The sequence below is a fragment of the Clytia hemisphaerica genome, unplaced genomic scaffold, assembly GCF_902728285.1.
Source record: "Clytia hemisphaerica strain Z4C2 unplaced genomic scaffold, Clytia hemisphaerica genome assembly, whole genome shotgun sequence".
In the NCBI taxonomy this organism is placed as follows: Eukaryota; Metazoa; Cnidaria; class Hydrozoa; order Leptothecata; family Clytiidae; genus Clytia; species Clytia hemisphaerica.
In genome coordinates, this window is record NW_027103855.1 from 1,079,352 (window position 1) to 1,094,992 (window position 15,641).

General features: G+C 34.1%; 1 protein-coding gene across 1 annotated transcript; it reads left to right on the forward strand.

Moving 5' to 3' along the window:
• Window positions 1-8,239: 8,239 nt before the first annotated feature.
• Window positions 8,240-15,622, forward strand: LOC136808140 (uncharacterized). The gene is made up of 7 exons (XM_067064682.1): window positions 8,240-8,351; window positions 10,108-10,251; window positions 10,865-11,021; window positions 11,153-11,358; window positions 11,703-11,840; window positions 12,648-12,798; window positions 13,747-15,622. Exons 1-7 carry the CDS (start codon window positions 8,315-8,317, stop codon window positions 15,620-15,622), a joined length of 2,709 nt encoding a protein of 902 aa, XP_066920783.1. The 5' UTR covers window positions 8,240-8,314.
• Window positions 15,623-15,641: the final 19 nt, after the last annotated feature.

Below are 15,641 nucleotides of genomic sequence, written 5' to 3' on the forward strand. Positions count from 1 at the left end.
GAGAAGTGTTGTGTATCCACCAGAGGTTAAAGAGCATGCTCACCCTTAAAATGAGAGATTGCCAAAAAGATCGAAGCTTGATGATGCTCGCTGTGGTTTTTTATGATGAATAACTTTCTCCTTTTTAGAAGATCTTTTAAGCTGTTTGACCTTTCCTTACACCAAACCTTTTTGCCTGCGGCGCCAAAATTACAAAGAACCCTTATTCCTGCCAATTTTGGGGCCTCTTTCAGCCATTTGTCTTTTAAGGAGAGTAAAGTAAGACCAGTGGCGCAAAAGTTTAAAGATTATCAGGTAATCTTTCTGATAAAGTTTTAGAAAACAAAAGTAAATACCAAATCGACTTACTAGGTATAAAATTTCAAGTATCAACAGCTCTTTGAGGAGCTTTATTTTTGGTGCTAAATCGGTATAAATTGGGGCATTTTTAGACATTCTAAAAGTTGAAAATTGAAAAATTTCCTTGTTCAGAAAACTATGACATTTCAAATTATAACAAGAGAATAGATATCAAGTTATCGTTACCACCACCTTCATATAAATAAAAGTTTTTTAACTCAAAGATTCCGGGCGTTACTTTCAACCAGTCACTGCTTTTACAGTTTAATATTTTCACTTAATGATGGAGGGCGCAAACAAGGACAAAAATACCAGGGGCGCCAATTTCATAGTTTGCACCATCAAAAAACTGACGGTCGTCGCAAACGCCGGTTTAATTTGCGCATCAAAAGCCCTTAGGCTGATAAATATGGTATTGTTGATGCTCTCTAACTTTCTTTTTAAGGGGAATTTGAATTAGTTTTCGGAGTACATCGAGTAGTTGGAAGATTTCTCGTAAATACCTTTTTATATTTCAAATTGAATGTGAGAATATGACTTGAAATCTTCACAATAAAATTAGCTCAGTAAACAATAAACTGTCAATTATGAGAGTTTCTTCAGGAAGCTTGAATAAGGTGATTTCCATTTAATCGAAAACGGAACATATTGAGCAGTAAAAAGTCAAATTAAGAGCGTCAAATGTATCATCAGTGTATAAAGAAGCAAAATATATTAATATAAAAAATGTTGATGTATTTACGAATTTGAGGTTGACATGACGCGCCTTAAAAGACCAAATATTAAATACTTTGATTTCAAAACAATAACGAACTTACGGGGCAACAACTTATATCCACTTCTCGCGCGGAAAACCTCCGCTTTTACCTGCGCATTGACTATTTAAAAACTCAATTGCCTATTACTCAATTGAGTTTTATCGGAAGGCAGTGCTGATTTTCGCGCTCAATCATAGATGAAAATGAAATTTTAAACATAAATTATAACCACGATGTATCATCGACTGCTTTTTCGAAAGGCAATAAGATATTTTTTGTCACAAAACTGTAGGAAATCCAACTTTCGTACTCGAATCCCTCGAATCAACCCCCCCTGTCAAAATTTGAGAATAACAGCTCAGCTACCATATTGCGTTACACACAATTTTCATAAACTCATTTAGTATAGTATCATAGTAAGATAATGTTCAGAGCAATCTTGAGTTCTACTAAAAAGTCGTATTTTGTCGGACGAGCCTAGTATTTTCTTTTGATATACTTCATAAAAGAAATCAAAAGACTTTACAGTATATGGCCCCCAAAACGGAGTCGGCCCCCAAAACGGAGGTTTTCATTGAAATTAAGATTCTGACTTGTAGATTTATCAGAATTAAACGATTTTTGTTTATTTTGAAACAATGATTGTTATACTTAAAAATGAGCATGTTTTTGCTGGTTTGAGACAGATTCAAAATAACATATTTGCGTCTAAAGGAAATATTTTAGCACCAAAATTAGATAAAAATTGCATATAACTCACTCTAGCTCCTTGGATATTGAAAATAAGTTATGAAAACGGGGTATAGGAAACTTGCTACACGAATGCCGTTCAGAAAATGCAAATACATCTGTGACTTTAGAGGCTGGGTAAAAGATATAGCATCTTGAAGGTCACCAGTATTTTGGAGCCCTAGAATCAGCATTGACAAAACCGAAATTCTAAATATGAGAAAAAGCAAAAAAATCTTGGAATTCTACTCCTACCACCTTGAGTAATAGTTTATAACAAAAAATTAACATATATAAGATTTTCGTTGAATCCGCAAAAACGGCAATTCTGTCATTTTTTTGCAAAATATAGGAGAAAAAATCTTTAAAGCTTAATATTTTCAGTTTCAGTTAAGCTTTTTTTCTAAAATTTCACAGCTTATTCCATACATGAATGGAACTATTTCAAAAGAGATTGGTTTTCAGAAACTTGATTAGACGTTGTTAAATGAAAATTATCATTTTGAAAATTTCTAAATTTCAGTTTTGGACTTTGCATCATTGAAAATCTTGAAATATTTCATAAAATCAAAATTTTACAATCCAGGGTCGTAAATTTAAGGGAAAACACAAAGAGTTCATAGTTTTTCCCCCTATTACCACTGGGCTTAATAATTTGATTTAACTACACCTCCGTTTTGGGGGCCCCAAACCTGCATTTTGACAACCAGGGATATACTGTTAAAAATTTATCAAATAAATTTATGTCCAAAACCCTCTAAATCATATTTCAAAACTATGGTAAAAATTTTGTATTCATATCTTAAAGATATCTCGAGAAATCGCTAAAATTTCAAACCTCCGTTTTGGGGGCCATTAGAAAAAAGCTACCTATCTTTAAGCGATTGAAAAATATTGTTGAAATTGAAAATTTTGAAAAAGAACTTCCAGGAAATAAAGTAGAGATGTTAAAGGTTTTCATGCAGCAAAAATTTTTGTAAAATCTCTTTTCCTCTAGATTTGAGAGAAACCGTTTTGGGGGCCACATACTGTAATGACCAATTACCGACAAAATTCAACTCCTGTTTTTCTTACCTCCATGCTCTCATATGTTATTTTACTAATGTACACGTTTGTTGGTAATTAAGAGGTTAAGTTTTAGTTTAACTTTTATTTTGTTACGACGCCACGCCCTTTAGCGTATCTAGCTAGAGTAGCTTTGGTAGGCCGTCCGCCCATAGTACGCCCCCGTCGCATTTGCTCCTTTCGGTAGAATCTATAGGTGGTTTAGAGCTATGACTTCGATCACTGATCTTCCATTCGCAAAGAAGCTCATCTTACAGTGAAGACAGAGAAACTTATTTTTTACCTCCCTCCCTCCCTTCAAGGCTTGCGGGCATGGTTGCAGGCGGCCATCTTATACATTATAATTATTGTCAAATATGGGAAATATTTTATCCCCAAAATTATTTGTATAGGAGTGGTTAGCCAGGCTCCCTGCGGTGGCAAAGAATATTTCCAACTCACCATCTTAAAATGCCAAGTACATAAAATCTATTTCAAATTAGCTGGCAGTATTTTTTCAAACCTCAATAACTTTTGATAGAATTTGAATTAGTTAGCGGTTTTGTGCTCTTTAAAAAGATAATCCGGAGTGGGATGTTATCAAAAAATGGAAAAACAAAGATGAAAAATGAAGAAGAAGAAAATCAACTTCTTGTTGAATAATGCTCTGATCTTCATTATTGTATCAAAAAATCTTCAATCTTAAAACGTCATAAATGCGAAAAAAGATTTAAAAAATATTCATTCAATCAAAAAATACAGCTTGAAACTTTGCACTGGTTGACTAAAAAAGGGCTATTTTTTGTTGTTTTTTGATGATATTTGAAGTCAATCATTGATCAACTTTGGACTATATCTTTCGATGGAATAAATTTTTTTGAAAGTGTTTTGATGTTCTAAGATCAAAGATTCACTCGTGTAAAAAATGATAATCATAGCACAATTATTGAAAAAGTACATTCTTGATTCGATCATCGCGTGCAAGCAATCGTGTGTCGTGTGCAGCATTTTATTAATACACGTGCAAATATTATTCCAATCATATACGAATTTAGCATTTTTAAGCATATTTAAATACGTCCATTTTCATATTAGGTAGGTAGGCATATTACTTAGGAACTCTAAAAAGCCAATACTATCTATTGTTAAACCTTAGCCCAACACTGTCTAAATTTAGGATGCTTTATTTTCATCATTTTCTCAATAGTACGCAAACAACTGACGCATGCGTTTTACAAAATGTCATTTGACCTGGAGGTCCATTACTAGAAAAAACCCCATTGTTTTCTTCCCACTTAGCTACTGTTAGTGTATGTACAGCCCCAAGATGTGAAACCTGCCCTAAGATGTGACCTGTTTTCCCCAAGATGTGACCCGAAAAGCTGCCCCAAGATGTGACCCACTTGCCCCAAGATGTGACCCCAAAAAGTATTTTATTTTATTCCACTGGTCTATTGAAAAGGCTTGTATCAGGCAGACCTAAGAAGGTCTTGTTTCAAACGAGTGATTGAGACCTTTAGAAGTGTTGAATAAGACCGTTTCCAAGAACAGACCATGAAGGTCTTATTTCGAAAATACAAAGGAGACCTTTTTGGTGTATAGAACAAGGCCTTGCTTGAATTATCGGCCACACAAGAGTTTCAATTCACACCTTTCATGATACACTAACATCTAAGTAAAAATTAGACCGGCTAAGGTCTCAAAACTAAACCTAAAAGATTTGAATTCAGACTTATAAGGATTTTCTTCAAATTAGCATCTAAAAGGTCTCATATAAAACCCTAAAAACTGAGAGTGTGTAAAAAATGCAATTCTTATCTACAAAATCAATTAAGTTTATTACGTAGGTGCAACTGTCTCGAGTTGAGGTTCTATCCAAGATCTCTATATATCTACTATAATATATTTTTCTCAGGCTGTACCAATAAGAAAAATATCCGAACCTCGTGTTTGCTTTGCAAGATTTTCCTAAATTTAAACTAAATTTTATTTTTTTTACAAACATTATCTTTATAAGAATTTCATAAAAATGAGGATTGATAACTTTTTTTCTGAGTAGAATTGGCTTTTAGAGAAAGACAACAAATATTGGTTGACTACTTATGTCTAAGAAAAGTTTGAAAATCTCTCATGGATCAAAACACTACCCTCAACATAATCTCAGCAAAAGCTGAATAGGCTGAATAGGCTAGTGTTTTCATAAAGTCGATGATTATAAGAAAAATAAATCTTTCCAATTTAAGCACAATCCCATGTTTGCTTTGAAAGAGCTGATCACCGAAAGCTAATAAAATGGTTGGTTAAAGAGTTATGACCTGCGTTTGATTATAAAGTCGATGCTTGTAAGAAAAATAAATCTTTCCAATTGAAGCTCAATCCCATATTTGCTTTGATGTAACTGATCACCGAAAGCTAATAATGAATGACTGAAGAGTCACGAATTGTGTTCTTATAAAGTCGATGCTTATAAGATATAAAAATTTTACGAGAACCTCTTAAAATGGATTGATACTTCTTGTATTTGATGTTTTTGATTATATATTTATTTATATTTTTGCTTGATATTTGATAAAATATCAAGTCCAAAGAAGGTAAAAGTTAAAGTAAAATTATCAAGGGTGATGAGAAAGATCGGCTTTTACATATCTGCTGTTTTGGCTCCAACTTTCATTGATGTTATATTTCTTCGAATCTATGGGTAATTTGATGATTGAATTCGATTCTATCCATCCAAATACTCATGCTTTCAATTATTGTTGATAAATATAAAGGAGGCTTTTCATGGACTTGACTTTGTTTGTTATACAGGGTGTCCCTAATTAAAGTATCGAGTTTGAACATGCGATTGAGTAGAAAAGTTTGTGTGTGTTATCGCTAAAATATAAGAACGTTCTCCATCACACAGGCTTATTACAAAAGGTAGTTACAACGTATAAATTAATCGTAATGACAAAGAAAAAAGAGGGAGAGCTTGAAATACAATTTTGTGAACACGCACATAAAACTTTCTACTCATAGTTGTGTTTCGACTCGATACTTTAATTAGGGACACCCTGTAATGGAAACAATGCAAAATATAGATCATCTTTCCCTCTTCTTGGTGGTTAAAACTCCTACGCAAGTCAAAAGCTCATTTAATTTTACTCCTACAAACTACACATGACAATTATAATACAATTCTTTGATGATTGATAATGATTAGTGAAAGGTTCAAATTATGAAACACAAGAATTACGCAAAATGGATATAATTAATACTTTTTTTTCTCAAACATTTAAATGAATTTCTGTTCACATTTTTTTAATAGATTTAGTAATTTTTGCCTTACGTTTCGTTTGATTTGAGGTCTCTGTGAAAACTCTGAGATGTAAAATATAATCGATTCCCTTGTCCACATTTTATCGCCCAAGAATTTATTAACGCTTTTGTTTAGGTATTTCTCCTTGAACATGAAAAAGTTTGCAAACAGGATTCAGTTAACAACAAAATACCGAGTGATTGCAAGTCGTAAGATGGCGTTAATTTAGCTAATGGAAAATTGAATTAATGATTTTGCCCGCATAGGAAACAAAAATTTTTTTTTTAGTTTTTTAAAAGACAACTTACGTATCCTTTATATGGTAAAATTAGAAGGGAAATCTGTCTATCAGGTAGAAATATTCTTTTTTTAGGAACCAGCTATTTTTTTCAGGTTTTGGCTTAGTTGTTCTTATTCTTTTGACATTTTATCCTCAAATTATTCTTATCCTGCTCTTATTTAGTGCAACATTGAGTAATTTTAGTCTTTGTACCTTATTTTAACTACTTTGATCCTCAATTTGCTTAAACTTCAGCTTTCGGTCTCAAATTAGTCTTGAAATGCATGCTATGGTTTCTTCTTTATATACTTATGGTGAATAAATCTGCCTCACAGCTCGAACGCGTCCTGTATGTAACGGATTCCACGGCACACAAACGTTGTTTCAACGTTTATTTAACATTCACAACGCCCATATAACCTTAGATGAACGTTGAAACACGTTGTGTGTCAGCTGGGATTAGTATTGAAATAAAACACATTAACTTCATTTGACAGTAATGTATCGGATTATAAAATTACAGGAGGGGTCTCTTGTTTACTTGGAGCCTCGTTGCATGTTCTAATAAAAATGAGTTTATTAACAGTAGTAAGTATTATCAATTTAGCACAAGCTAAAGGGTTTTTTTGACTCTAGTTAAATCAAGCATATTACTGTAATTTGCTCTTTTCGATAATAAATTTTTAACTACACATTTTTACCTCATTTTTCTATGCTATGGACGTCATTTTTGACAAACAACTTGGTTATGAGAAACAAAAATCAAAACCAACCGCTAATGAGCCTCTCAAATTAATTGGTATAGCGAGCGAAAGAAACTTAATTTAAAATTCTCGTTAACGAATACCTAAAATTCATGATATGTGCCAACGGACTCAACAGCTGATTGGTTGTAAGTGATGCAAATGCAAACTCATTCAATACGTCACTTGCAACCAATCAGATGCTGGGTCCGTGGAAGACATTACATTACTGCATATCATGAATACTAGGTCCCGTGTCGTCCTTTAAGTGACGTTCTATTTTCGCACATGATATATTCATTATATGCACCATTGCAATGTCTTCTGACAATATTTATCATGAACCCAACAGCTGATTGGTTGTAAGTGACGAAAACCAGTCAATACGTAACTTTCAACCAATCAGCTGTTGATTCCGTGGAAGACATTACAATGCTGCATATCATGAATACTAGGCCCCGTGTCGTCCTTTAAAATTAAGTGACGTTCTATTTTCGCACATGATATATTCATTATATGCACCATTGCAATGTCTTCTGACAATATTTATCATGAACCAAACAGCTGATTGGTTGTAAGTGACGAAAAACCAGTCAATACGTAACTTTCAACCAATCAGCTGTTGATTCCGTGGAAGACATTACAATGCTGCATATCATGAATCTTATAGGCTCCGTGTCGTCCTTTAAAATTAAGTGACGTTCTATTTTCCCACATGATGTTTACTTTGGTTGATGATCATGTCTCGCTTGATTCTTCCAAGCTTGGCCTCATTTGAAAGGCGAATACTATATGATTAGATAGTATTAGTTATTGAGAAAACGAACAACTTGGTTATAAAAAAACAAAAAAATCAAAACCAACCGCTAATAATGAGCTACTCAAATTAATTGGTATAGCGAAAGAAACTAAATTCAGAAATCTCGTTAACAAATACCTTTCCAAATCCCATTGCCAAATACTTTTCTATAATCATGAAATTCTATGAAAAATCTCTTGGAAATCTGTAGTATAAATACGTTTAAATTGGCGTGGTAAAATTAATTGAAAAATCTCTAGCCAGCAGCGTCATTGCTCTTGGATTTTGACAAAAGTCAGGCGATTTTTCTTCAATCTAATTATCATGATATCTTATGTTTTAGTTGTTTTTGGACTTGCAGGTAAAATTTATTTCAAGTTATATACACGTTTTGTTATAATAACATCCGAAAGCATTTAGTTTTAAGCCTAAAAATGTTCTTTCTTTTTCACCATTTGTCAATGTTTTAAGTGATTACCTAAGGAATTTGATGTTTTAGAGTCCATTAAGATTCAAAATTTTCTTAAAGTTGTTCTTATAAAGTTTGCTCTTATAAAAAACGTGTTGTCTTTGATTTGAAAACTGCTTGTTTGAAACATCTTCACTTTTTCACATCACCTTGTGTTTACCCAGCTGGCACAACTTTTTTTCGACGTTTATCTAACGTTCCCAACGTCCGTAATACGTTAGATGAACACGTTGAAACAACGTTTTGTGCCTGCTGGGCAACAACTCTTAAGCTAGTCCAAAAATCATTGTCCGTTCAATGTGATACATTATACTCTTGCAAGCGTATGATAAAAAGTAATACCTCGTTGGAACGATTATTTTGAGCGGATTATTTTAAGGTTATTTAAATGTAAGGCTTTTATTTAAGAAAAAAATGAAGATGAATTTTTTTTTTTTCTGAATTTAAATCGGTAAAATGGAGGAGTGTAATTTTTTTGTCCCAAGAAAGATAAATAAACAAATCTGAATATACAAATTCAAATCAAATTTGAAAAGTGTAAATTCAAGTTCATAGCATTTTTGTCATTTCGATAGTTTAAAGCCTGCAAAGCCTTTAAATGTTCTTAACTTGTTCTTAAGATGTTTGGCTATTGAAGCCTGTTTTTATATAGTTTGTTCTTATAAAAAACGTGCATCGTTCCAACTAGGTGTTACTTTTTTTTTCCTTCAAAAAGTGTCGATTTTTTTGAATTACCAAAAAGGTGTTCTTTTTGATTGAAACTGGTAAATGTCACGAAAAACAGGGAGTTTCTAAACATCGACCAGAAATGGCGACCACGACCAGCGACCACGACCGGCGACCAGATAAATTTGGGTTATGAGTTTATCTAGAATACTAAAAAGTGACCTTTGAAGTAACCAGTCATTTTCTTGACAAAGTGACACGATTTGACAAAAATATTGACAGAGCCATTAAGTATGATGTCTCAATCAGTTGTTACACTGAATTTTTTGATTATGCTGAATGGGATGCCTTTAGTATGAAAAGATATAACTTGCCAGTAGGAAAAAATTGGAAAGGCTAGTTTTAGAGATATGAATCGAATCAATTATTCTATTGTCTTTATGCTGACAAAATGAATAATTTCGACAGAAATAACAATCTGATGATGAAATACAAAGCTTCTCAAACCAATTTCAAAAAATTTTATGTCGCTAATTATTTTGATGCTGATAATACAAAAGGATAGGAATTGACACCATAATCAAGCTCCAAGAGCGTCGAAATGGTTGTTTTACGTATATGGAATGTGGCTCTAAATAGATGAGATGGGGTGAGCTTACTCTTCAATATGATATATTCAAATGATAGGGAGAGACACTCTACGTTGGTGAAAGAGAAAAAACTTGATAATCCAAACTTCGCTGGTCGTGGTCGCCATTTCTGGTCGATGTTTAGAAACTCCCCGAAAAACATCATTACTCTTTATAAATTTTGGCTGAGGCTCGATTGCTCTTATTTTTTCGTGATTCCCAGACTTAAATGCTCTGAAATGTCATTAAAAATTAGATTAGTTCGTTAGATTGTTTTTAATTCGTTTATAAATTTACTTTTGCCAAAATTGGGCCTCATATTCTTATAAAAGAGCTTATATTTCAAATTTTAGTGGTAACTGGAGTCCCAACAACAACAGTCAACCATGAGGTGTCAACAACGACTGTCATCACTTCAACCATCACTAATCGAACCACGTCTATACAAACAATCACTTCGTCAGATAATCAACCAAATGAAATTATTTCTAGTTCAGGTATCTATCAGTGCATTCCATGTCAAAGACCAGTTGCCCCCACTGCTCCACTGGAAAATTCGGCCAAAATTTCAGTCCACGGTGGGAAAATGTTCTACAATTTCAGCCCTGCTGGCAAATTGACTTTGTTTTTATCTCCATTTATAATTCAATGGAAAAAATTGCACTCCAAACCATGCTTTATTGGATTATCGAGCTGGAAGCAATAGAACTTCTATCAACAGAAATCGATAGAAATTTTCATCCGCTTTACATACAGGGTGGCTCAAAAAAGTGATGGTTTGATGTAAAACCCATTTCATTGATTCACCTAAGATTGGTATAGTCTTAGAACCTTTATAAGGGATCGGGGTCGTGGTCGGTCGTATTATAGTATCACAATGGGGTGACATCGATGGACGATCTCATATGTACATCAGAACCGAATTCTTGTACTAGAAATTTTATTTGTGCTAGCCTTTGTTATATTTTTTATATATTCTCAAGAAATTTTTCTAGCTCAAAATTTCCGAGGTATTATTGATACAAACCATAAGCCTCGAAGTAAGGAAAATAGTCTTATATGAAAGCTAAAACTATTTAGTTTAGAACATGGTTAAATTCTTATTCAAAGGTGATCTTGTGGTATTCAACAATTCCACTTACTTCTTTGGAACATCACATAAAAATTGGCATAATGCAGAGAAAGATTGTGTTTCACGTGGTGGACATCTTACAAGTATTCACTCGCATGAAGAAAACGAATTTCTACTAAATGAAGCAATTACAAGGTAAATTTCGAAAATTTGATTTTATTTAGTTATAATTTAATTTTTTATAAATTTTTTATTTGCTGATAAGATCGAGGCAACGCCATGTAATTTCTATTGACAACAAACAAAGTTTTTCATTCAATTTTCAGAAATATTGGCTTTTACTGGGTTGGTGGAGAGAGAAAGGGCAACGAATTTTTCTGGTCAGATGGGACAGAGAGAGACTATCATTTTTGGCCAAAAACAGAGCCTAATAATCTTTGTGGGGTTGAAAATTGTGCTGAGATAAGATTACGCCGGATGGGTAACGATGCACGTTGCAATGAAAAGCGGTCCTATGTTTGTAAAATCAACAGTAAGTTTGTTTATTTTTAATTCGCACCAACCTTTAAAACATATCACAACCAGACTAGATTTAACTCCCTAAAAATAATTAAACTTATGGCCTTCTTTCTAACTGGACTTTTTCAGCTTGAAAGAATGGAACCTGAAATTTCCATCAAAATAAGAAATTTTCCTACATCATTTACATTTGTCTCCTTCATTTTATCCTCACTGGTTAGAAAATTATTACCTGTCCACCTAAGAGTGGACGCGACCTTTCAAAACCTTCGTTATACATCTAATAAGTCTAATTTTAGTTATGCTTAGTAGTTTAAGTTTAAGTTTTATTACTACTTTACCATTTCAAAATTACAGAAACAAACATGAAAGCGCTATCAATCGTAAACATAGCAACTGTTACCAAGGCTACCTCCGATAACACTGTCACCTTGACGACAACATCAACTACTGTATCAACACAGATTTACCCCGAAAGTTTCTTTTCAGAATCAAGTAAGTTTCCTGTAGCCTTGCCAGTCGTGATTTCTACTTTTGAATAATCGTTAATTTTCTCTGGAAATTTCCCCCAGGGAAAAGTGCCCGATTCAAAACGACCATACGTGCGGCCCAAAATTTGGCCTTTGAAAACGGACCCTTACAGTGATGAGAAAATTTTGCAAAATTTGTGCAAATTTGAGCGAAAAATCGACCCTCACGGTGCATTTTCTTGCAATTACCATTTCAGGCAAAATATGGTTGGATTTTCGAACTTTTACACCCATAGAGTGTAATTTTTCTCATCTTTGCTCATTTTGACCCTTACAGTGCACTTTGAGAAGCTTGGGAAATATACCCTTAAGAGCCGCACGTATGGTAGGTCATTTACCTTGGGTGCTCCCCCCGGAAATTTCCTACATTTGTATTGAGAAAGTCCAGACGACCACCGATGTTCAAGTTTTATGGAAAAATCAATCTTAAACACTGATTTTCTTCTACAAAAATCTTTTCGCTCTCTTTCCCTCAAATAACTGGACACCCCTGCTTCAGTGACCTGGTGACATTTTAAAACGCACCGAGGTGACTATGAAAATAGTAAAATTTCACCCGGTCTGGAATTTATTACCAGGTTGACTTACATGATGTAATTAATGATCGGGGTATTACCATAAATTTCTAAATACCAAGGAGCAAAATTTTGATTGATTTTGACGGGGTTCATTGTTATTCCAATGGGCCTTAAAATTAAGCCATTTTTTGAAATGTTCTCACCGGGTCATCCACTGGAGCGGGTCATTGATACAGGGGTGTTTTATACTACAGGTGGAATACAAAACAAAGTGACTTACTACTTTGGAAAATCACGTAAAAATTGGCATGATGCAGAGAAAGATTGTGTTTCACGCGGCGGACATCTTACAAGTATTCACTCGCATGAAGAAAACGAATTTCTGAAAAAAGAATTGAAATCGAGGTACAACTTCATTCCTCTTTTGGGAATATTAATTTTCTCATTTCATTTCACCAAATCTCTATCAAAAAATGGAGTTTCTAAACATCGACCAGAAATGGCGACCACGACCAGCGACCACGCCCGGCGACCAGATAAATTTGGGTTATCGAGTTTTTCCTCTTTCTCCACCTTAGAGTCTTTCTCCTATGATCATTTATTTATCGAATTGAAGAGTAAAAACTCACCCCTGTCTCTTCTACAGTAATTATAAAGCCACGTGCAAAACGTGTAGAACAGCCATTTTAACGCTCTTGGAGCTTGAATGGGGTGTCAATTTCTATCCTTTTGTATTTTCGGCATCAAATTAATTAGTGGCAATTTTTTTGCTGAAATTCATTTAGGAAGCTTTATATTTGATCATCAGATCATTATTTTGTCAAAATAAGTCATTTTGACAATGTAAGGACAATAGAATAATTGATGAGATTGATACCTCTAAAACTGCCCTTCCCAGCTTTTGCCTACTGACAATTTCTGTCTATTCATACTAAAGACATCTCATTCAGCATAATTAAAATATTTGGTGTAATAAAGTTTACAGGCATCACACTTAATTGCCCTGTCGATATTTTTGTCAAAAAGTGTCACTTTGTCTAGAAAATGACTGGTAATGTCAAAGGTCACTTTTAGTATTCTAAGCTAGAGTAATTCTCAGCCACGTGCTCAGTGGTTTATTTGAAAGCCACATCAGGACTCGATTTGGATATTCTCTACGGTGGAGAGAGCAGATAAACATCAAAAAATGTGGTTTTATCAAGAACAATTCAACGAAAAAAAAATGCTTCTGTATTATTAACCTGAATAGATAGTATGGCTTAATTTCATATCAATCGCTACGGTTCCCATGGATTTATATAATTTAATCGATTTTTATGTTGAAGAAAAAAATCTCCCACATGCTTCTTTTAGAGGCTATTTATCCTATGTCTGGATTGGTGGTGGTCAACAGAAGGATAACGCCTGGTCATGGACAAATAACTCAACAAAGAACTTTTCTCTCGTTAACACCTGCCAGAAACCAATACCAAGCAACAAATGTTTTTCAATGTATCATGTAAGTTTCCATTGGGAGCGTATTCCTTGTGCAACTGCTGTATCGTTTTATATCTGTAAATTGGACGTTAGTAACTGGGCTCAATTGCCACAAATGATAACCACCAACCCTACAACAGAACCTTTATCGACAATTTCAACCATTCAAACCTCTCTGTCACCAAATGATAACGCGACAACAACAAATAAACCTTTAACAAATGGAACAGAAAACGCGACAACAACAATTAAACCTTTAACAAATGCAACAGATAACGGGACAACAACAATCGAACCTTCGACAAATGCAACAGATAACGCGACAACAACAATTAAACCTTCAACAAATGCAACAGATAACGCGACAACAACAATTAAACCTTTAACAAATGGAACAGATAACGCGACAACAACAATCGAACCTTCAACAAATGCAACAATCGAACCTTCAACAAATGCAACAGATAACGCGACAACAACAATTAAACTTTCAACAAATGCAACAGATAACGGGACAACAACAATTAAACCTTCAACAAATGCAACAGAGGACGCGACAACGACAATTAAACCTTCAACAAATGCAACAGATAACGCGACAACAACAATTAAACCTTTAACAAATGGAACAGAAAACGCGACAACGACAATTAAACCTTCAACAAATGCAACAGATAACGCAACAACAACAATCGAACCTTCGACAAATACAACAGATAACGCGACAACAACAATTAAACCTTTAACAAATCCAACAGATAACGCGACAACAACAATCGAACCTTCAACAAATGCAACATATAACACGACAACAACAATTAAACCTTTAACAAATGCAACAGATAACGCGACAACAACAATCGAACCTTCAACAAATGCAACAGATAACGCGACAACAACAATGAAACCTGCAACAAATGCAACAGATAACGCAACAACGACAATCGAACCTTCAACAAATACAACAGATAACGCGACAACAACAATCGAACCTTCAACAAATGCAACAGATAACGCGACAACAACAATTAAACCTTTAACAAGTGCAACAGATAACGCGACAGCAACAATCGAACCTTCAACAAATGCAACATATAACACGACAACAACAATTAAATCTTTAACAAATGCAACAGATAACGCGACAACAACAATCGAACCTTCAACAAATGCAACAGATAACGCGACAACAAAAATGAAACCTGCAACAAATGCAACAGAAAACGCGACAACAACAAATAAACCTTTAACAAATGGAACAGAAAACGCGACAACAACAATTAAACCTTTAACAAATGCAACAGATAACGCGACAACGACAATTAAACCTTCAACAAATGCAACAGATAACGCGACAACAACAATCGAACCTGCAACAAATGCAACAGAAAACGCGACAACAACAAATAAACCTTTAACAAATGGAACAGAAAACGCGACAACAACAATTAAACCTTTAACAAATGCAACAGATAACGCGACAACGACAATTAAACCTTCAACAAATACAACAGATAACGCGACAACAACAATGAAACCTGCAACAAATGCAACAGAAAACGCGACAACAACAAATAAACCTTTAACAAATGGAACAGAAAACGCGACAACAACAAATAAACCTTTAACAAATGGAACAGAAAACGCGACAACAACAATTAAACCTTCAACAAATGGAACAGAAAACGCGACAACAACAATTAAACCTTCAACAAATGCAACAGAAAACGCGACAACAACAATGAACCTTTAACAATGGACAGAAAACGCGA

Excerpts from the sequence above, each read along its gene's own strand:
- LOC136808140 (XM_067064682.1), top strand. The coding sequence starts at position 8,315 with ATGATATCTTATGTTTTAGTTGTTTTTGGACTTGCAG. Across the intron at positions 11,841-12,647 it reads AAGTTTCTTTTCAGAATCAA|GTGGAATACAAAACAAAGTG; the intron begins GTAAGTTTCCTG and ends TTTATACTACAG. Across the intron at positions 12,799-13,746 it reads AAAAAAGAATTGAAATCGAG|AGGCTATTTATCCTATGTCT; the intron begins GTACAACTTCAT and ends TGCTTCTTTTAG.